Here is a 22,794-nt window from a genome sequence, read left to right as displayed (position 1 = left end):
GGACAGAAAATATAACCCTCTTTTTAACACAAAAGGGGTTCAAGCCTGAAGGCACAACCCATCTCCCCACAATATCATTACTTAGTGTTCATACATCTTGTGTATGCATCAAATATATTTCTACAACTGTGGCCCCTTAGAAGAAATTAAAATCTTATTTCAACTTTCAGAAGAGTATGTAAGCGTTAACAACAGAAATTACCGTCGCTACTGGTATCCCACTTTAGCATCAGGTCAATGGCATAGGCTGCTCGTGAGGACGCATAATCACAAATGCCAAGAGGGGCAGGTTTTGCACAAGCCGCTTGGAATAATTCGCGAAATGCCTTAAAGATTTCCTCCTAATGACAAAGAAGTCATATTTAAAGCAGATACAGATAGCAAATTAACTTGAATGCTACAGGTCGTTGACCAAAATAAATAAATATATGTATGTATAAATGAACTTGAATGCTATTTTTCGTTTTAAAAGCTGCAACCCGAAGTAAAGAACGGTGGAGAGGGTCTGTAAGGGTATCTGCTGAGAGAAAGACATTGAGAGCAACTGCTTGTGCACTGGTTTGGATAGGCTTGTCTTTCTCAATTTTTTTACCATTGAAACATTCACCCTGAAACATTTACCCTGAAACATTCGTTAGGCTTTGAGAAACCCCAGAAGTGGCGCAATTGTGCAGAATATGGTTGGGAAGCAGAGCTGCGTACCTGTCTCTTGGGGCCCCTCCCCTTCCCACTCCCTTCAGGCCCATCACTGGCCATTGGTGGAGGGCAGGTCAACATGACCATATATGGTCAAATCGCCCAATAAAGATTTCTTGAACCTGCTTTATCTTAACTCCAGGAAAATACAGACAAGACAAAATTTTAAAGCATTGGGAGCTGCCAGAGATAAAATTGTGACTTTTAAAGCAGCAAACTTTATTTCTGCAGTTATTAATATAGACAAAACCAGCTGTTGTAAACAGGACAGGAGTGTCCACTTGGTCAACACCTCTAATCTGTATTAAATGCAATGTTTAGTAATATGTTTATACTAAAGGATGGAAATTTATTAAATGTTACTGATCGGACAAAAGTTACCTATGTCATCTGACCAATCCATGAGGTTAATCTCAAAACTAAGAACAAAGGGACCAATGTGGATCAAATCTTCAATTTGTCTGTGTATTAAGAGCGCTCTTTCATTATGAGGAGTCCTCACCTGTGTCAACATTATCAACCCCTATGATACTGCTAATAGCTGAACAGTCCACATCAGTAAAAGATCAACATTCATTCTCAGAAAACTAGGTAAACATGTTTATGGCAAAACTGCTTATAGAGAATCTGTTCTCATGTGAGCAACTCATTCATATTCTGCATTAAACTAAGACTGAAAACCATTACTGATATTTTGCTGCATAAAAAGCCTCCTTAAATATTTTGAAAATGTCAATATAACAATTAAAGCAAACAGAAAACTAATTTTCTTGTGAATTTAATCTCTTTGTAATTCATACAGTATTAAAAGTCTTGAAGGTTCATTAAAAAGAATATTCAACAGTAGCTTGATGGCTGCTTTGAAAACTAGGACTGTTATTGAAAGAAAAATGTCTTGAAGCTACTGAGGGCATAATGCAGATAAATCTGAGATTCACAGAGTTAGTTTTTAGAGATCAACAGAGTATAAATCTCAGGAATTAATTTTTGAAGAGATCTGTTAAATGGTGTTGACTTGTGTTAAATAAGCTGCTTAAGCCCACATGGTCTTCATTCCAAGATGTATTGGTCCAACAGGGAAAGCAATATATGAAAAGTTGCTCCACACCTGGAGTGTTAACTCTGGGGAACTTTCAAAAGGCATCAGGTACCACCAAGAAATGAGGTCTAGATGGAAACAGTTTTTCTACCCTGTGGCATTTCTACTGAACAGCTTCTATCAGCCACACCAGGAAGAAGGGGAATCAAGATCTTCTTTTGTGTGGAAGGGCAGAGTGGTTAAGTATCTCCCACTCCACTCTCACCCCTACTAGCCACGCTCCCCATCAGATTACTGCTAAAATAAGTCATTTGTAGCAAGTAACAGATGCTCCAAGACAGCAGTACTTATTCCTCCACTTGTGGAGAGCTGTTCACATGTACCATCAACCAAAAGAGCTGCATGACTATGGTATGCTCTATGCTGCACCTCACCAAATCCACACCTGCAATAATATAAAAGTATTAAATATCCAAATATGACCTTTTTACTGGCCTGAGTAAGCAGGTAGGCTAGTTAAACCTGGTAGAACGAGCTCCCGGAAGAGCTATGGGCCCTGCGGGAGCTTCCGGCATCCCGCAGAGCCTGTAAGACGGAGCTCTTCCGCCATGTCTATGGTTGAGGCTGGTGCGCTAAAGTAGATCTGACCCCCCCTTGCTGACGGCTTACAACCATTCCCATGTCCACTCCCCAGTCGGGGAAAATTAGGGATTTTAATGATTTTTGCACTGCATTACATCTTGAACTGTGGTTAATTGGGTTTTAGCTTAGTTTTAAGGGGTATTTTATTAGGGGATTTTAATTTGTATTGTATGTTGTGTTGTGACCGCCTCAAGCCTCTGAGGAGGGGCGGGATATAAATAAATAAATACATACATACATACATAACCTTAACTAAACCCTTGTGTATCTGGATTGGGGAAAGTCCTTCCTGCTTGAACCTCTTGCTTTCTCTTCAGCTAGGCAGGAGAGAGACTGCTGAGGCTCCCATAGAAAAGCAAGCAGGCTATGGAGAAAGGGAAGGAGAACCACCAATGCCTCACTTGGGCTAGCTTGCTCTTTTCCTGGGTTGCGGCCATGGTGGTGGTAGCTGAACCCTCTCCCATCAGTGGCTACATTGCTCTCCTCCTGGTAGCTGCCTGGGTCCTGGGATGACTGTGCAAAGGCAGTGGAGGCAGATGTGAGGCTGTTGACTATGACAGGTACTTTATTTCCATCCCTGACAAGACCTGGAGCTCTCTATATGACTGTTTCAAGGTGGGAACAGTGCTCAAAAGAGTTCACAGGAGACTCATGACTGAGTATAATGGCTCCAGGAATTCTGATAAAAGCTGGAAAAGTAATAACTTAATTAATAGCAACTTACTTCAACAGATCGCCAAGAACATTCAGGATACTGTTTCTCAAAGAGAGGAATGAATTCATCACAGTGAATCTGAAAACAACACACCAAGTAATTATTCATATATCCATTTAAGTCAGCCTTTCTCAGCTTTTTTATTGTTGAGAAGCCTATGAAAAATACTTCAGGCTTTGAGAAACCCCAGAAGGGCGCGATTATGCAGGCTATGGTTGGGAAGCATAGCGGTGTACACGCCCACCCAGGGCCCCTTCCCTGCCCACCCCCTACAAGCTCCTCATTGGCCACTGGGGGGGTCAACATGTCCATATATGGCCATGTCACCCAATAGATGTTTAACAAATTGAAAAAAATACATTAAAAACTAATTAACTCCCACCCATTCAGGAAACCCCTTCAGGGCTGTCTAGAAACTCCCAGGTTTCATGGAACACTGACTGAAGTATAGGTATGTTTTACAATTCTTGTATCTCTCAGTCTTAAAATATTGAACTATTATACTCCTATCTCTTTTCCTAAAAGGTAACTAAATGCTCTGTTCAAATGTACATGCTGAGGCCTTATTACAATTTCAACAATGTTTGCCAGAAAGTTCCAGAAGCACAAATCTACAGTAACATTCATTGTACCTTCTGGGCAAAAATTATAGACAGCATAAGCAGAATAAACTGCTCAGCACCAGGACATAGAGGGATATGGCTGGCCTTGAACATCACCTACAGCAGTGGTCCCCAAACTTTTTATCACCGGGGACCGGTCAACACTTGACAACTTTACTGAGGCCCGGGGGGTGGTAGTCTTTTGCTGAGGGATGTTGCCACTGCCGCCTGAGCCCCTGCCAGCAGCAGCTGTGCATTGCCATGCTGAGGGGGAGCCCCAGCCATGGCGGCCGCTGGAGAGCACCAAAGGTGAGCCGGCGGCAGAGTGGCAGGGCAGCCCCCAAGGCAGCAGCCGGGAAAGAGGACGAGCCGTGGCCCGGTACCAACTGATCCACGAACCGGTCCTGGTCTCCGGACCGGGGGTTGGGGACCACTGACATACAGCGCTCACTTTTTATAAGGCTAAGGTACCACTTCCTGAGACAAAGGAAGGTCCCTTCCCCTGCCCACCACCATTAATCTATTCCTCTTTCACCTAATAATATTTCAAATAATGCCACATGCTGCTTCTAACAAAATAACACTGTCAATGCCACCATGCTTTTAACTTTCATCAGAGAACATGTTGTCTTTTTTTATCATCTACTCACTTGTTTTAATGGTATCCCTGGAGCATAGTTCATGACGGTAAAATGCTTCTCATAGTCCTCCAAATCATCGAGTGAAAAAGATCTTTTATATATAAAAAAAGACAAAGTGAGTCCTCCGAGTTCTTGCAATTCAGAAATGCCCCAAATTACTATGTTTACAGAGTTAACACTTACCGATTTGAGAACCGTAGCCAAAACACATCATAAACATAGACCCTAAGTGGTTTAACTGATCGCAGAAGCACAACGTAACGAATGTCAAATTTAACCAATCCAGTATCTTCCAGATGAAACAATACTGGATTCTCAATATACTTTGACACCACCTAAAACAAAACCAAGGACAAGAATAGCCATTATTTTATTCAATATATAATGGACAAGTTGCAATCCTCTATAACAAATGTACAGCTTATTCCTTCCCTGGCACGTTGAATTTGCTCCATTCAAGCAAAGGCCTTATAAAGGTCAATATTCAATGTCATAGCTATATAGATGCCAATACTATATTGACATAGAACTAGTTGTACTCAGTCGGCAGAACACAATGGTGACGCTTTCGGTGGACTAAACTACTTCTTCTGGGGGGGGGGGGGGAGGTATGCACAGACAAGAATTGCAAGCTTGAGTATGTCCTCATCACAACCCCATAGTACATATTCAAACAGAATGTGAAGGCAGGGGTAGGCAGAACCTTCCCAATGAGCATGCTAATTTGCAACCTGAAGTCATACAGTTAAAAAAAAAAGCATTATCAATCGATTCTGCAATGTGTATAAAATGGCAGAAGTTACCCAAGAACGCCTTGTTGACATAGGGCTGAGAAAGAGGAGAAAGAAAATCTACTCTGCTAGATTATTTATACACTTAGTCTGGGGAAGTCAATATTACTTTATGCAAAATCAAAAGGACCGAAAAAAGCACTACATCACCTAGAGAAACAGTTGTGGAACCTTTACCAGAAGCTTACTTGTTGACCCACAGAGATTATTCTGAATAAACTATTAGTTGGGATGGCCAGTGCCTGTAAACCATGGAAACCTCATCTTAAATATGGAAGCAACATATTCTAAATTTCTGCTCCTGAAATGAGCAACGAATGAAGGGCCAACTCCTGCAGCACATTTAAAACTATCTGCAGATTGACCCTTTGAGTTGTACCTTCCACCTGTCTTTCTCAGAACCACATCCACTCTAAGAGTTAAAAGAGGAAATCATCAAATCCCACAGTTCCAATCCTTCCTAGGTTTTCTAATGACATGGACAATAAGAGGAATAGGAAAGAACAGATAAAGAATATCCAAAGGCCATAGAGACATTAGCTCATCAGTCAATTGTGGGACCCACATACCTGAGGGACCGCCTATCGCCCTATGCCCCTCGCAGGGCCTTGCGCTCTGCGGGTGAAAACCTGTTGGTCGTTCCCGGCCCTAGGGAAGCACGCCTGGCCTCGACCAGGGCCAGGGCCTTTTCGGTCCTGGCCCCGACCTGGTGGAATGAGCTCCCGGGAGAGCTGCAGGCCCTGCGGGATCTTTCAACGTTCCGCAGGGCCTGCAAGACGGAGCTCTTCCGCCAGGTTTATGGTTGAGGCCGGGGCTGATAATAGATCTATGCCTCCCCCGGGGACTCGGGTTCTGGACCCGAAGCAAAACATCATCAGGACCTCCTCTCCACCCGCTAGTAGTGGGAGGGGGGGGGGAGTTGAGCTGCCATTCTTGCCATGCCGGCAATATTGGCAATGTTATTATTGTTTTATGGGGTTTTAATGGGGATTTGTGATATTGTTACCCGCCACGAGCCGCAAGGGAGTGGCGGGCTATAAATCTAATAATAATAATAATAATAATAATAATAATTCTACACCACGGCTCCTGTGTTGTACAAAGTATTTCCCCACCTGCTGGTTTTAGAATGAAGTAAACATGTCAACATGAGGGGTTCCAAAGATATCTCAATTCAAAACCCATTCCTCATGGTCAAGTTATGGACAACTGAGGCAGTGCACCTGAAAGCAGTTCAGGGCCAGGGGCACATGATAGTCCTGCCTTGGACTGTTACTTTGATGGTGGGGAAGGAGAAATTATTCAGTCTTCTGGATCGGCAGCCAGCCAGGCTCCTCTTCTACCTTCCCCCTCCCCACTTTTCCCTTGGACTCTATCCAACCTTTATGCAGAATGGTTAGAGCAGGGGTAGTCAAACTGTAGCCCTCCAGATGTCCATGGACTACAGCGTTCGCTGGCAGGGGCTTATGGGAATTGTAGTCCATGGACATCTGGAGGGCCACAGTTTGACTACCCCTGGGTTAGAGCTTCAGTGCTATTCACTGCTTTGCCTTGATGCGCTTCCACAGAAATGCTCCCTCTTAGTGGAGCAGACGCAAGAGTTTCTTTTGGCATATAAAATGCCCCATTTGCCCAGCCCACTTCCCTCTCACCTTGGGGCTGCTCTCTCTTTGCCTGATGATACTGTGCAGGCTCTTGGTGACGTATGTGTCCAGGCTCCTGGCCAGGTTCCAGGGCTTACATATCCAGTGGTTGTCTTCTCCCCTAAAGTGAAATCCAAGTGAGGGGACAGGAAATAGAAAAGGATACCTCCAAAAATACCCTGGGTGGAATAAGCAGGTCTGCATAGGACTGCTGTAGAGAATTCTAAAGCTCTTTAAGGGTATGCAGGATGCTCGTCTCACCTGAGAAGGCCAGTGAGAGGGGGGGCTACCCCTCAGATCCTTGATATCTTATATGTGCAAGCAAGATTTGTGTTGTACTACAGGGAATGGTAGAGGACAGGAAGGCCTGGAGGATCATTGTCCATGGGGTCGCGATGGGTCGGACACGACTTCGCACATAACAACAACAACAACAACAACAACTACGCTTACCTTCTCTCACGTTGCTGAAAGTAACTGATGAACTGTGGCAATTCTGTATGAAGGCTGAAAGTACGAGGCAGCCATTTTGGCCCCTCTGAGCCTCCAACACGCCTTGAGATGTAGGCCAGACAATCCTTCACAGTCAAGAGGTTCTCACATGGAAATTGGTTCAACATCACATGAGGCCTTTCTTCACTTAGTTTCCTACAAAATAAAGTTGGTTTGTAAGAACAGATAGCTCCAAGGCCAAATATGTGCATATTGGACAGGTAAGAAAATGTGTTACTTGCAGGGAAATAGCTGTAACCTGTAATCTTTGAAGTGAGAAAAGGTGTAAAGGATATCCGCTTCTTGCTCAGAATCAGTGAATTCAAAACGCGGGTGAGTCAGGTTCTGAAGCACCTGCTGAAGGTCTGTATAAACTCTGAAAAAAGGAAACAAAATCAGTGAAAGGGAGCCTTAGAATCTGCCAGCAAACGTCTTGAGATTTTTTCTGGTTTGATGTTGGGAAATTTTTGAGTGGGAGAACCTTATTGATGTGGAAACACATCTACTGGCATGCCTCCTGAAACGTATATGACTATGGATGTGATGTCCGTTTTTCTACCCCAGGGAGCACAATGGTAGTTGGTGGCTTGCAAGCCCAGTGTTGGGCCCCACTTGCTGTGCCACTGCCCATACCAGCCATCAGGAAAGCGGGGACGGACTTAGAAGATGGGTAGCAGCAGCTGGTGAGGCCTGACACTGAACCTGGCTCGCTGTGCCACCACCCACATTGCCAGTTTTCCATCACCAGTCCCAGGAAAGTGGGAACAGCTTCAGAAGGCAAGTGGCGGCAGCGGGTAAGACCCGGTGCTGAGCCTGCCTCACTGCACTACTGCCTGTCTTTCATGGCCGCTCCTGCCCTCAGGGACAGCCTTGGAAGACATGTGACGGCAGCTGGCAAGACCCTTTGCTGAGCCCAGTTCACTGCACCACTGCCCATCATCTATGGCTGCTTCTGCCCTCAGGAGAACGGCCTAGGAAGACAGGCTGCTGTGGCTGGTGAGTCCAGGTGCTGAGCCCGCCTCACAGCACCACCGCCCCCACTGCTGCCCATCTTCCACAGCTGCTCCCACCCTCAGGAGAGCAGGTCAGCCTCAAAAGACGGGTAGAGGTGGTGATGCAGCCAGTGGGGCGCGGTGCTGTGCCTTACCAGCCGCCGCTTTGGCCATTATGTGGAATGTGTTTCCAAATACGGGCTAAGAATCTCTTAGTTGTACAATTTTTCTTACAGGGCATTTTACTTATCTCAAATATACAACATGAAAGTCTAAGGACTTTCAAATGTTTTTAAGTGGAAAAATTGGAAAATGTAGGGGAGCACTAAAAACAAACTGTAGACATATACAATATTTTCAAGAATCGTTCTCTTTTATTTGTACATAATTCGGCAATAATTAATATGCTATAACATTTAATGATATTAGGATATTAAAGAATTCAATATTTTCAATGTTATAAAGTTTACCTTAATATCCAAACGTTTTGGCAGTCCTACCATGACTCAATGAGAGTGTCTCGGTCCATAATCATCTTGTTTTCTATAGGTGGAATTTTTTTATTTTCATCTCCTATCTTTCCTACCTCTTAGATGGCAAAAATCAAAGATACCTGTGCTATAGTAGTGTACGATGCAGTGACCAGTGGCCTGCAACTCTTTTTCAAGCATTGGATAAATTTGCATTTTTTCTTACAGAAAAATAAGACAGTTATATTTTAAATTTCTATAAAATACTCAATAGTACAATTTTCTATGCTAAATTGTAAATCCATCATTTGATGTTCAACTAATAAAAGATGTTTGCTTTGCAGAAAAGTACTACACATATTTAATTTCCCTTTACCCCCCTTCAAAATTTCTGGAAATAATACAGCTATAATTCAAGGAAGATAGCAAAAATCTTCTAAGTTAGAGCTGGTATTTTTTTCCTCTGCATCAAGGGAGTGGTCCCATTGGCTGTATTAATAGAATTTCTGTCCATTTTGGAGAGGATCAGAGAACACAGTCAAATAGGAGGACATTCTCTTTCCCTCTTAGTGATAGTAAATCAGACTCCAACAATGTTTATAGCTGGATTTTATTGCTCAAATATGCAACACCTTACACTTATCCATTTTAATATTTATTTGTAGAGATCCTCCTAGAGATCTTTACAGTTGGCCTTGGTTGACCTATCCAGAATAATTTTGTGTCATCTTTAAACTTGGTCACTACATTGCTCATTCCCAATTCTAGATCTTTTATGTACAAAATATATAGCAGTATTTTTGTCTAGTCCAGTTCACCTTGATGTTCTCTATACCACCCCTGATTACAAAAATAACTTCAGAGCAAGATGCTTCCTCCTCTGTTCTCTTTTCTTTTCTGCTTCAGGGCATCGCATACTGAAATAAACAGTTTTTAAAAGAACAAAGTTTGAGTCCAGTGGCACCTTTTAAGACCAACAAAGTTTTATTCAAAGTATAAGCTTTAATGTGTATGCACACTTCTTCTAATATCTATATATACCTTGAATAAAACTATGCTGGGTCTAAAGGTGCCACTGGACTCAAATTTTGTTCTATTGCTTCAAACCAGATTTTTAAAATGCTGAAAAGCAATCATAGAAGCTGTATGTTTGTTGTAAAGTCATCCACTTGGAAATACATACCTGAAGACTTTATCCTTGGCATGCACAGGAAGCTTTATTGAAACTGGTAGTTTTTCTTTGTTTTCAGTTAGAATAGCCTAAAACAAAACAAAAAGTCAAATTGATTTATTGCAGATAACCCAAGGCCTGGGTATTTCCTGAGAGATTTAAATCTAATTAGGTAGACATATGGTAAAAATTGTACAATGGTCCTGATTAACATAAATTAATATGTGGTTTTAACCTTATTTATGATTGTATTTTATTATCTGAGCTTCATGGGAAGGGCAGATTAGAAAAACAAAGTTTATTATTTCCCCCCCCCCCTCTTGCTTCTCTGTGTTAATTATGGGGCAGCATTACATCTTCACCACCACTAACTGTCATGTAACTCTGTTTAGAACTGGTGCAGATATAATGCTGTCCTGTAGATTAATGGTCATTAGGAAAAGGGTGTCTGAATACCTAAGTGGAGGAGAAAAGAAAATGTAATGGATCTCTAGTCTTTCTCTCTGTACCAGCGTGGCAAGCTTACACTACAGAGATCCCTGCATTTCTCTCATCCTAGTTTTGTGTTCTGATTAAACTCCAGAGGTTGATTCATAATAGTTCTTCTGTGAGCACCTGAGAGAAAACCTACTGCTTTTCAAAAACAGACTGCCTCAAGTTAGCCTAAAGATCAGCTCTCAATTGTGAGTGTGCTGGCAAATGGATGTGATAAAGAGCCAGGATTCCCGGCTCATTCTGTCATCTCTGCCTATATGATGGCATGTGCTTCCATGTATCCCCCATGTTGTATGTAAACCGCCCTGAGCAATACGTAAGGGCGGTATAGAAATCAAATAAATAAATACAGCAGTTGGATTGTGAAGAAGCTAGGCCACAAAGCCTCTCACAAAATTTCATAGGTTCATTGCTAAACACACACTGAGCAGATAGAGCAGCGGCTCGCAACCACTCTGAGTTAGCGACCCCAACTGCGGCGGTGTGCATGCCAGTGTGCGCATGTGTGAATGTGTGCATGCAGGCACATAAGGGGTGGGGGTGGTTATGTGCTGTACTGTACATCTGAAACCAGACAGACTAGTTTGATTTTTAAAAAATGGCTTTACTCTCAACAGTGTGAAATCTCAAAAATCTTCTGATCTCTTAACTATAGTTAGAGGGCACTGACATTACATCTGAGTTGAGATCTTCGCTTCCAGGATTTTGTATGGAGGCAGAGCCTGATACATAACAATGAGTGTCAGAATGAGATGAGCTGCAGTGCAAGCAACTCCTACTGTTAGAAAAATTGGTTTAAGTGAGATCGGACCTGATAATGCTCATCTGATGGCTCCCTGGTGAAATGGTTGATATCTTGAATCTCTCCCGGTAGCCATGGTAAAAGCCGGCATTTCCTGATTAAACAGTCAGTTTCCCCATAGGCAAAGTCACGGGTCACTTCCTCTGTGACAAAGTGAAAAGTCCATGTAAGAATTTCTGTGCACTTATCATCAACAGCCCACAGATAGGAACATGAAAAAGGTACGTAAATGGCAGTCATTAAAAAGAGCGGCATCCACTTCTCCAATACAGTCCATATCAATTCCTCCACCCCCAAAATAATTCTGATTTGCAGTAGAAAAATAATCAATAGGGACAAGACACAGACATAATTTTATAGGCAAGCATATAAGAAACAAAGCAGAAGCAAATATTGTCGGAGAATTTGTGGAGCAGGAGCGCATAGGATTTTGTGGAAACAAGTTTATTGCGAAAACCCATTTCAAGCCATACATCCACAGATGAAGAAAAAAAATCTTACCAAAGATGAAAAAATCCAAGTGGTAAGAGGAGTATGCTAGAAAGCTTCCTCTTCATGTGGCAGCAAAAAGGTACTGGGGGGAAGGCCAGAGTACATGGCGCCTTGGGCATAAGAACTGTGCACATTGGCTCTGGAAGGAGGTAGGTCCTGCTGTCCCCCTTCAGGAGTTTTTATGCTAGTATCTTCTCAACATTACTGTTAATAGTAATTATTAAGCATTTCATATGAGCCATCCAAAGGAAACACAAAATGAAGGATGAGTGGTGGGTGACAACTAGAAACACCTAGGCCAAATCCGATGTAGCATGCTGGTGGTCAATGCTGACCCAAAGAAGCAAGGCCAATCACTCACCTCTATAGAAACTGGACTCTCCAGCAGTATGGGTTGGGATGGGAATAAGGAATTTGGCTGTTGCCATCCCAAAGTGGTCTTATGAAAAATACAGCTGAACAGAATCCAATTACTTACACTATGAGAAATGTTCTGGACAGCGCAGGCAGAGCCCATTTTACAGCTTGTCATGTTCCAAGAAGCACAGAGACACTTACCACCAGTCTCAAGGTCTCTTAGGGGCCAGAGAACTGTATAAGCAATCTGCTGTGGCATGTAAAATAAAGGGGCTATTGCAAAAGTGGGATCATCTGAATGCTGGATTCTGGATCCAAATTCATCCATAATGTACCAGACAGGAACCTTTTCTTCTGCAGTCTGTACCAAAAAAGGTCATAAAAATGACAGAATGTCAATCAAAATGCTATTTTGATATACAGTTCTTATGGTTTAAAAAGGGCCTATTTCCCACCTGACCCATTTGTTCACCATAAACTATATCTCAAGCAAGCTCTCATTTTATTTGATCTTCAGAACACCTCAGCCCAATTCTCAGGGCAGGCTCCAAGAAACCTCTGCAGAAGAGAAGGCCAGCATTCCAATACTTTGTCCCTGGGATGATGGCGAAATTCCTTGGCAACCACCATGTGGAATATGATGTAGTGCTCCAAGATGACATAACTCATGACTTGTTATCACCTGCCTTCATTCCCTGTGTCCTCCTTACCGCCTTCAGAGTTAACATCCAGAAAGTCGCTGTGTTCTAATTAAAAGCTGTTGCTCCTAGCTCTCAGGATGGCTCTTAACCTGGCTGGTACACTTGGACAGGAGGCAGGAATGGAGTGAGAAGTGAAAATGGCCCTGGGGGAGCCCAAGCTGAGTGGCCTTTGAGACATTACAAACCAATGCTGCGGGGCCACTCAGCTCAGTGGTAGCCCCCCCCCCACTGCATTCTCCCCCAACCTAGTAGCTTTTGGGAGAAAATATGAACTGACATCAGCTGTCATTGTTGATGAGGGGTGTGAGCGAGGCAGCCTCTGAGGTGTTGCAAAGTCACTGTGGCTTGGTTCTGCTTGCTCCTAGCCACCGGCAGCCCTCTCAGTCTTGGCCAGTTCAGGCTCAACAGCGTACAAGTACATTTTGGTCTTTTTCTTTCTATGCACCTCACTATACACTTAACTTAGAACTATATTTGCACTCAATGTAGGGAAGAAGAAAAGCTGATTTTTATACCCCACTTTTCACTACCCAAAGGAGTCTCCGTGCAGCTTACAAACACCTTTCTGTTCCTCTCCCTGAAACAGGGATGTCGGCTGAGAGAGCCTTTGAACCAGCTGCTCTGTGAGAACAGCTCCGAAAGAACTGTGACTAGTCTATGGTCACCCAGCTGGCCACACGTGGAGGAGGGGAGGGGAATCAAACCCAGTTGGGTCAGATCAGAGACCACTGCTGTTTAACCACTACACTATTCTACACTCTCTTGTGGAACTTTTCTAATCCCGTCCGATGTTCACCAGTCTTTTTGCTCATCACTGACTGGCTACCAGACTCTTTACTCACAGGAGGTGGAGCCCGGGGCTGCTGTGCCTTTTAGCATACTTGCTTGGCAGGATGCAGACAAAGCCCCAGTTGATGGGGAGGCAGGAAATTCTCACCCTGCCCCCCCCCCCACTCCTCTTCTCTATGTCCATTTATTCCAGGCTTTCAGGAAACCTTGGGGTATCTTGATGGCCTTGGAAGAGTTTCCTGAGTGGGTGGAATATTTAATATATTTTTAAAATTTGTTAAACATTTATCAGGTGATATGGCCATCTGCATGCCACTGTGAGATGGCAGATGAATTTCCTCCAGGCCAAGCTGGATTCTGGAGACTTTGGGACATGAAGTTGGGGTCACCATGGCTGGGCAGGTAGTTGTGATTTCCTGCATTGTGCAGTGGGTTGGACACAATGCAGGAGCTCACAACTACCTGGAGTTCCTGGAGGTCCCTTCCAACTCTATGATTCTATGATATGCTTGTTCCCCTTTCTAAAGGCTGATGAGGCAGAAGCCACGAAGGTTCTCCTGAGCAGTCTTTGTTCCTCTGTGTCTTTTTACAGTGCTGTCTTTAATAACATTCCAGTAATTTACCTATGCTAGATGTTAGGCTAGCAGGCTTGAATTTCCAGGAATCCTTCAGGGCCCTTTTCTAAAAACCTGTATGACATCTGCCACATTCTAGTCCTCTAGCAGAAGCTGATTTTAGTGACAAGTTGCATATACCGATCAGTTCATCCACATTTTTTTTTACATTTGAGTTCCCTTGCAGCAGGAGCGATAGTAGGGAATGAGGGCTTGTGTTCAGTCTGGCAGGGCTCTGTGTGTCTCTCTCTGTCTCTGGCGTGTCTTAGAGGAACGTGGCTAGCGTCCAGGGAGGGAGGGTGGGAGCTGTAGGGGCAGGGCCAGTCAGGGTGCAGTCAGCATTGCTGGCTGCATCCTGATTAGCCCTATTCCAACTCAGACACCCCCAGATCGTTCCACCCCCAGGCTGTTTCACAAATATATAGAGGAACTATGGATAAGGATGTAAATACTACCACAATCTGTTTCATATGACTATCAGGAAGATAGCATAGTGACAATGTAAAGGATCCCACAGCATCAATCACAGCCTCTTTCTAAGGAGCATTTGGAAGAGGGACTGTGGTTTTAATGGTGCTGAATACGGCACTGCTGTCTTATTGCTGGCAGGTAACAGATCTCAGCAGCTTCAGATCTCACAGTCAGTGTCTGCTTCACACAACCCCTTGATGCATATTACGGGTCAGGTGCAATAATTTTGACTGATGTTTCCATGACATAAGTAACCTGTGCATCAAACATAGATATTGGATCAGATATTTCAGAATTGTTGAGCCACATTTTTATCAGAATTCCCCATAAACTTTGGGGAACTGAGCGCATGTAACAAGCAGCTCAAAATTGCTCTCATGCAATTGCAATAAGTGTAAGAAGAGTAACAGCTTTTATATCTTCCTCCTGTAGACTGCCAGGTGATGGCACAGGCAAGGGAGACAAGCAATGAGCTGTCACATTTTATTCCACTTTCAACTTGTGGACAAACCCCTGTGCACAGCCAAGTTTCCCTTCAGCATGAACCTCAACCACAGCTGAACTACTACTCCAATGTAGTAGTGATTGGCTGAAGATCAATGGTATCAATGAACATTTAGATTTAATACAATGTAAACCTTTGCCAAGGATAGGAATGCAATTAGGGACAATGCACAATTCTGCAGGTATAGAACACACATCGAACAGGTGTCTGCAGACGGCCACATCTGATGTTAATTCAATAGGCTGACGTTTTTTGAGGCTGCAACAGATATCTTAACAGTGCACATAATTTTTTCTGCAACACATATGGGAGTGATCCTATCCACACTTTGAACAGCAACATCTGGCACTTAGACTGCATGTACTTGTTGTTTGCAGTAGTTGCTAGTGCATATTTTGGCAAACCGTCTAATCTTTTTTCAACAGTTACACTGGGCTGTTCTCCCCACCCCAACCAGGACATACAAGGATCTTAACTGAGGGCTTTTGCGAAGGATTTACAATTTGCACTGTGCCTCTTGTATCCAGGCTCATTATTTTTGCTTCTGCCAAATAATTCAGTTTGGGTAGAAGTACCCCCCCCCCTCCGGGAGTGGTATGATTTTTAGAAACAACCACTCTTATGTGAAGCATGTCTATTTTCTTTAAAAGATGATCTCTAATATCATCTGCCATACTTTCAAAGTCACAGATCTCTGAAAGCAGCAATATAATGTCGTGCTGTTTCTCCATGTTTCTGGCCATGTTGACTAAATTTGTAGCAATTAGCTACCACATTCACTTTGGGCAGAAAAAAACCCTTTTAACGCAGTGTGCACAGTCTCATCTGCAGGGAGAAAGCTGTGGAAGATATGCTGCCCTTCTGCGCTAAAGGAATGGAGGAGAAATGCACATCTTATTTCAGAGACCTATATCAATAACTGCTGGCATATAACTATCCAACATCCAAATCCAAATAGCAAAAAGCAACTGCATGGTCACCTAAGCTTTGAAGAAAGGTGGGTTCAGACAGTAGACATGTCTGTTACCACAATGCTGTGCCAAGCAACTGAATACAATTTAGGTTCACACACACTATAGGTTCATACACACACACACACACACACACACAATTTAGAACTGTGACCAACTTAAATTATAATCCCTTTTAGTTCTGTTTTGTGCTGGCAGTAGAACAGGAATCTGGTCTATGACCGGTTTGTCTACATGGACCTTTTGTAATGTATGGGTGTATTGCTTGGTGGGACATGTATATACTGTGATGAGCTATTCTCCTCAGTTTTCTTCTGTTGGCTCAGCTCTTTCACCTGGTCTCCTCCCTCTTGACAAACAAGTTATACACTTGTGAGATACATGCCTTTCAAGAGTTGACAACTCTATTCCCAACATTAAAACATAACATTAAAAAGGCATTTATACCCGCCCTCTCAGCTCTTAGAAATCCTTGCAATGAATTTTTCTGTTCAGCAACAGTGATGTCTACTGAATTTTTCTCTCCTTACTTATGTTCAGTAAAAATAAGCCAAACAAAAGTTTGCAAGGAAAGTCCCCCAAAAAACTTTCGCTAAGACACTGGTGTCATGACTTTGCAGTACTCTTAGATGACTATTAACAATTTTAGTATTCCTATGATGTGCCTACCCCATGAGACAGTTGATAGGTCTGGCTGTATCTCCACATATCCTCCAACACCTGGTCAATAACTCTCTCATCTGGCACTTCTCCATGGAAGTCTATACACATCAAAGTGGCCATCCTATGAAGCAGACCAGGAACCTGCCGCAGCTGCTGGCTGGCGTGTTCAATTCGGTATGTCCACGCATGGTCAATAAGAAAAATGCTTTGAAGACAAGAACAACATATGGTACATAAGTAAAAATGTTCAGAAGGTGAGTTATAGTTTCTGTTATGCTTTTCTATAGGCACTGAGGTTCTACAACTCTGTACTGATGGCATCAACAGAGGCCGGATACATTCTTCCACCTCCCTCTTGTTCTGTTACAATTTTAGATGGTTATTTTCAAATGGATCACCCTTTCTACTAAGAGATAAAAACAAGCCCAAGGCCAATGGTGCAAGTAAAGTAAAATATATTTTATTACTCAGTTAAAAATCACTACACATTTTGCCAACAGGCTTCTTCAGGGACATATAGAGAGAGTACATAATATGCAAACATATCACTGAGTTCCATAAACAGCAACCGTTATTTAGTTAAAATATATTAATAAATAAAGCATTATGTTAAAATTAAATTACAATTTGCACAGTATAATATAAACCAGGCACAAAACCATTAAATATAACTGCTTGACTAGAGGAAAATGAGAAGGAAAATGAAGGATAATGAGAGACAGAAAAACTCCCCATATATTCTCTCTCTCTATATAATAGAGATAAGAAACTATCCAGCGGGCAACAGGTTTTATCTCAATGTAAGTTGTCCTCTGCCTAGATGAATATTACAAACCTGTGAGTCTTGCAGTGTTTCTTTAAAACTGCACTGAGCAATTGAGGAAAGGTCTGGTTTCATTCAGGGTTATTTAAAGCCCCATGAAAAACCGGTGGCTTACCTATTAGAGTTGGCTGCCTCTAGTCCACTTTCATTTGTCACAATCACTTTGTAGCAAAGATCACTCCCAGAATTTATTCTCTTTTTAATTTTTTCTTGCATGTCCTCATTGCCTCCTTCCTCTTCTTCCACCTCCTCTACTTGCATTATTCCAAAATACTCCCCAGCATCAAACACCTGAAATTGCAACCAAGGATGCCATCAAATGATATGAAACACCGTAAGTTAGTCTCTAAGTGTTGAGCTTGATGCCAACAAAGTTTAAAGTCAAGCTTAATTAATCGTTCACAGTTATACAGTGACCATCCACATCTTGGGTTTGCTAGGTTAGAAAGAATCAAAGCATAGGGGTAGTAGGAGGGTCATTTATTTTATTTAGTTATTGTATTTCTATACCGCCCTCCCCGAAGGCTCAGGCTCTCTACCTACCCCACGCAGTGATCTCCATGTCCAGAATATAACAATAAAACCACATATGCAGGAAGACTTTGCCATTCATAGGTCCAAGCCCCTTTTAAATCTCTCCCCCATTGGTTCTGCTGAGTAGGGATTAGGATTTGAGTTTATACATATAAAATCTCAATGAATATACAAGTGAGAATGTACACCCAATGTTCCTTTGATGTACTCTGTGATGCTCCATTTTTGCTGGCAAACACCAGGGGTGAGAACTAAAAATCCACACACCTACCTTTGGCCTTATCTACCTGAGGAAACTTTAAAGATGCAGTTAACTTGACTTTTTCTTTTCGTTTTCTCCACACTACACACCTGCAAACAAAGAACTTGCCCCTTCCATGCCATAGTGTTTTTTTTTGTTTTTTGTAAGAGCTAGAATTAGAAAAAATTCTGGAACACTTTCTAGAAAAATGATCCAAAAGCCCTCAATGGGTAATCTGATTAAGCAACCAATAGCAACAAATACTTAAGTATTTGACCGGGGTGTGATGAAGAAGTCAACTATGGTTTCCATAGATTCAAATGAGTAGCCGTGTTGGTCTGAAGTAGCACAATAAAATCAGAGTCCAGTCGCACCTTTAAGACCAACACAGATTTATTCAAGGCATGAGCTTTCGAGTCAAGCACTCTTCCTCAATTGAAACAGATTCAACAATTTATGTGGAAACTAAGACGATATAGAATGGACTTCCAACTGTTTACATTTAAGAAAAGACATGGAGGCACCAAAAACTGTTGATGTGTTGATTTTAGAACTGTTTGTGACACACTGTGGATGGGTGGTTCATTTTTCTATTCAGCAAAATTTCACTCTTCCATGCAGGCCAAGGCAGTGCAGCCCTTCTAAACCCACTGAACTCATGAACTGCTGAATGAAGTCAGGACATCTCAACTTCACTTTCCATGACAATGCTTACATTGTTTCTTCCAAATCAGACTGGTGATTATGCTACCCCTTCCACCATTTGCGGAAAAACATATAGTACTTGTAGCTTTCAGTTTGGCTTAATCTTCTTACTCAGTCTGGTGAATTTGTAACTTAAGATTTGTTTGGCACATTCACTGCCTACACTCAATGCCAACTGAATGCAGTCAACACAGTGGAACATGCATTATTATACTGCACATTTTACGACATTCGTTCCACATATCTCACCCTTATTCTATCCAAGTTCCCATGAAGACCTGATCAATTCTATACATATCTCCTCCTTACAGACTGATCTAATGTGACCACCTCCAAAGTGGCCCAGTTCTGTGCTGAGTTCCTCTATAAGAAAAACCTTTTAATAATTTTAATGTATAATTAATTCTACCTATAAGACTATTAATTTTGTATATGAATTTTCATTTCTATGTAAACTATGCTGGTAAACTTCTGTTGTCTAATCTTTCGAGCATAATAAATGTTGATACTGATGACAGTTATTAAGGCTAGATGAAAAGTTCCTGCATGAGCCGATGGATGGTAGCCCTGGTTTCGGAGGACGATTCATACTCCCCCCCTCCCTTTTTGACTCACACAGAACTCTTATTTTAGCAATTATAAACTGTCTCTTCCATAAAGGATTAAACAGCTCATTTTGGCTGACAAGTAAAACTGCAACTTTTTCAGTTGTACTGGGCCACAATCAAATTGTGATAAAGATACTGTTGCCTTAAACTGGGAGCTGGCTCTTTCTACTCCCCAAGGTGTCTTTCCACTGTGCTTCCCCTCCCAGGCCTGTTCACTCATGTCATATTTCAGGCCTCAGTCCCCACAGCCACCTGTGCTTCATCTGCTCTGAGTGAATTCTGTCACCCTCTGTGACCTGCAGTCTTTTGCCCTTCCCAAGGCTTTTCCTGCTGTCGCTGATTTCTGTAGGCAGCCAACAGCGGAGAGCTGCCTCACTGTTCTCAACTGCTTCTCAGTTCTCCCAGCCACAAGCAGAGTCCTCTCCACCCACCCATACGCTCATTGCCCTTCTGCTGGTGTCTCCTCATGGGACTACATGTCTTGGTTCCACATGTATGATGTTTCCTGAGGCTGCGCAGGCCTCAAGGCCCTGCTCTGACAGCAACACAGGTATTGTTGAGAAGTCACACCTAAGCCCAGGGTTACAGAACAGGCAGCCCGCATCTCCTAGTGAAAGACATAGAGTGATTTTTTAAATATCTAACAATGGGATCCCTGATCCTTTCACCATAGCTTTCTGCACACAAAGAGGGATGCTAGGAGTGAGGACCTTATGAGTTTATTCTCTACACTTTCTCAGGCTGGTCACACCTTGACTCAGACACTGAAAACAAGGCTACCTAGTATTTCCAGATTCTCTCACCCAGCCCTAACTTTGCTGCCCCCCCACCATAGAGGTGCCTAACAAACAACTCCTCATTGATATCAATCGGATCCCTTCTTCTCTGTATCTCTGCCTAAGGCCTAATTAAATACTTGACTCCATTCCTCATCTTCTAACCTTCCCTCATGTAAGATTCATGGTCTTTCATTGGCTGGAAAGTCTAAGAACTTGCACACACCCAGGGGAGCAGGAATTTGCTGTGCCATTTGGAGGGTGGAACTGGAAGCTATCCCTCACATCCTGCACCTGATTCAAGTGGGTAGCTGTGTTGGTCTGAAGTAGCAAAACAAAAACTGAGTCCAGTGGCACCTTTAAGACCAACATAGATTTATTCAAGGTGTGAGCTTTCGAGTGCATTGTCTGAGGAAGAGTGCTTGCACTCGAAAGCTTATACCTTGTATAAATTTTTGTTGGTCTTAAAGGTGCCACTTGACTCAATTTTTGTTATCCTACACTTGGAGAGTTTCAGGAGGAACCACTTGCCAGAACTGGTAATAAGCTATGACCAGAAAACATCAGCAGGGGGAGAATTGGGTTTTTCTCTGTAATTGATTATGATTTGTGTAACCTGCCTTGAACCAAGAGGAAAGGAGTGGGATAAATATTTTTGGGGAAAAAAACCCTAATTGTACTCAGAAAAAGTGTAAAAGTCTAATTATTTGCAACCCTTTGGCAACACTATGAACAGAAAGAAAAGCCCCACAGGCTACTCTTTCCAGAGGCTGCTAAAGAAGTGGTGCAGCAAGGGATTCCCAACCAGGGCCCATTCCGCACACATTAGTTAATGCACTTTCAGTGCACTTTAGAAGTAGATTTTCCTGTTCTGCACAGGAAAATCCTGCTGCAAAAGTATATTGGAAGTGGATTATCCTACACATGCAGAATGGGTCCAGGAGTCCCTGTCTTAATAGATTCAGTCACAAGCTGCGGAACTGGCCACTTGTATTGTTCTCCCCTCACCCCCAAGTGTGAGTTCTGTCTGGGAGGGGACAGAGCCCGCACACTTACTCCTGCCTTAAACTATGTCCTGTGTTCCCCTCTAGTACTCCTGGAACCTGCCCATTAACGTGTGTTGTGATGTCACTTCCGGTGACATGCAACTTCAAGGCGATGTGGCCAGGTGACATCACTTCTGGGGCTCCTCAACGCCTGAAAAATTATTTCAGCGGCTGCTCCATGATCAAAAGGTTGAAAAAAGCTGCTCTAGAACCACATACTGGCCACGGTGCCCACCAATAATTCTCCTGGTGCCTGCCCAGTGTTTTCAGAAAATGAGAGAAGCCAAGTGAGGCTTTTGCCCAGTTCATGTAAAGAGGATAGCCAGGTCACATGCCTGCAAAATGAAGTTGGTAGTCCCAGATGTTGTTTTCTTAGCTAGCTCAGAAGAACTTGAACTCCCCCCACCCATCTCCAAGTCAATGCCCAGTGCAAGCAAGACGAATACAAGTGGTTTTCCAAATTTTGCACTAAGCAAGGGTCAAATCAGAAGGAAGTAGTTGGCCCCTGCCCCACACAAGTGGGTCTTTGCAAGCACTTTCCGACCCAACCTGTGGAATTGGCCTATAGTTCTTTGCTTCTTTCCCCCTATTAAGTTTACAAAAAAAATAAGGGCAAGCTTTTAACACCACCCCCTCATGCCCTAGCCCTAGGAAGGGCTTCAGCTGCCATTTCCCAGGTGCTAATAACAACCCGCTGCGTCCGAAAAAGCAAAATCTAGCCAGCAGCCCCGGTCCTAACCCGGTCCTTATTGCTCAGTTCCCAGAAACGCGGACCTCCTTCCTACCCCGCGAGCAATCCTTACGGGGAAACAGGAGCCAAAGCCTGCCCAAGGCAGGCTCGCCATCCCGGGCTCCTTCAGAGCCAGGAGCTCGAGGCTGGAAAAGCTCCGGCATTCTTGGCAGCAAGCCACCCTGCCGCGGACCGCTAGCAAAACCGGCCTCCCTCTCCTCTGCACCCCAGCCCGGCCCTCGGTCTCGCGGCCGCCAGGAGGCGAGGGGAGGAGCGGAGGCGAGCTTTCCTGGGCGGGGGCGGGCGCCCTTCCCGCCGGCCCTCGGTAGGCCTCAGTCCGGGCACGGAGGCGCCGCTGCTCTTCAGCCTCGGGACCCACCTCGTTCTCCAGCTTGTGCCACAGGCTGGGCCAGTAACGCGCCGGGACCGCAGAGGCGCTCAGCGCCGCCCCGTGCAGCGCCACGAAGGCCTCGTAGGTGGACAAGCCAGGCGCCGCCATGCCTCCGCTGCAGCTCCAGGCCCGGCAGTGCGGAAGGAGGGGCTGAGGCGTGGCTGGAGGAGGAGACGGAGACGGAGA

General features: G+C 43.6%; 1 protein-coding gene across 1 annotated transcript in view; it reads right to left on the bottom strand.

Annotated features, from left to right (window-relative positions):
- The window catches only part of TTLL12 (tubulin tyrosine ligase like 12), a 24,399-nt gene extending 1,605 nt beyond the window's left edge, over window positions 1–22,794 (bottom strand). Inside the window, exons 1-13 of the mRNA XM_077337824.1 lie at window positions 22,597–22,794; window positions 17,693–17,868; window positions 16,761–16,959; window positions 12,242–12,401; window positions 11,201–11,334; window positions 9,907–9,983; window positions 7,521–7,637; window positions 7,223–7,417; window positions 6,779–6,890; window positions 4,519–4,670; window positions 4,345–4,426; window positions 3,102–3,170; window positions 203–341 (exon numbers count right to left, since the gene is read on the bottom strand). Coding sequence (XP_077193939.1) covers window positions 203–341; window positions 3,102–3,170; window positions 4,345–4,426; window positions 4,519–4,670; window positions 6,779–6,890; window positions 7,223–7,417; window positions 7,521–7,637; window positions 9,907–9,983; window positions 11,201–11,334; window positions 12,242–12,401; window positions 16,761–16,959; window positions 17,693–17,868; window positions 22,597–22,716 — 1,732 coding nt within the window. The 5' untranslated portion in view covers window positions 22,717–22,794. The remainder of the gene's footprint in view (window positions 1–202; window positions 342–3,101; window positions 3,171–4,344; window positions 4,427–4,518; window positions 4,671–6,778; window positions 6,891–7,222; window positions 7,418–7,520; window positions 7,638–9,906; window positions 9,984–11,200; window positions 11,335–12,241; window positions 12,402–16,760; window positions 16,960–17,692; window positions 17,869–22,596) is intronic.

The sequence above is a fragment of the Paroedura picta genome, chromosome 5, assembly GCF_049243985.1.
Source record: "Paroedura picta isolate Pp20150507F chromosome 5, Ppicta_v3.0, whole genome shotgun sequence".
NCBI lineage: Eukaryota > Metazoa > Chordata > Lepidosauria > Squamata > Gekkonidae > Paroedura > Paroedura picta.
Note: the sequence above shows the minus strand (reverse complement) of the source record. Positions and strands in the feature narration are given on the sequence as shown.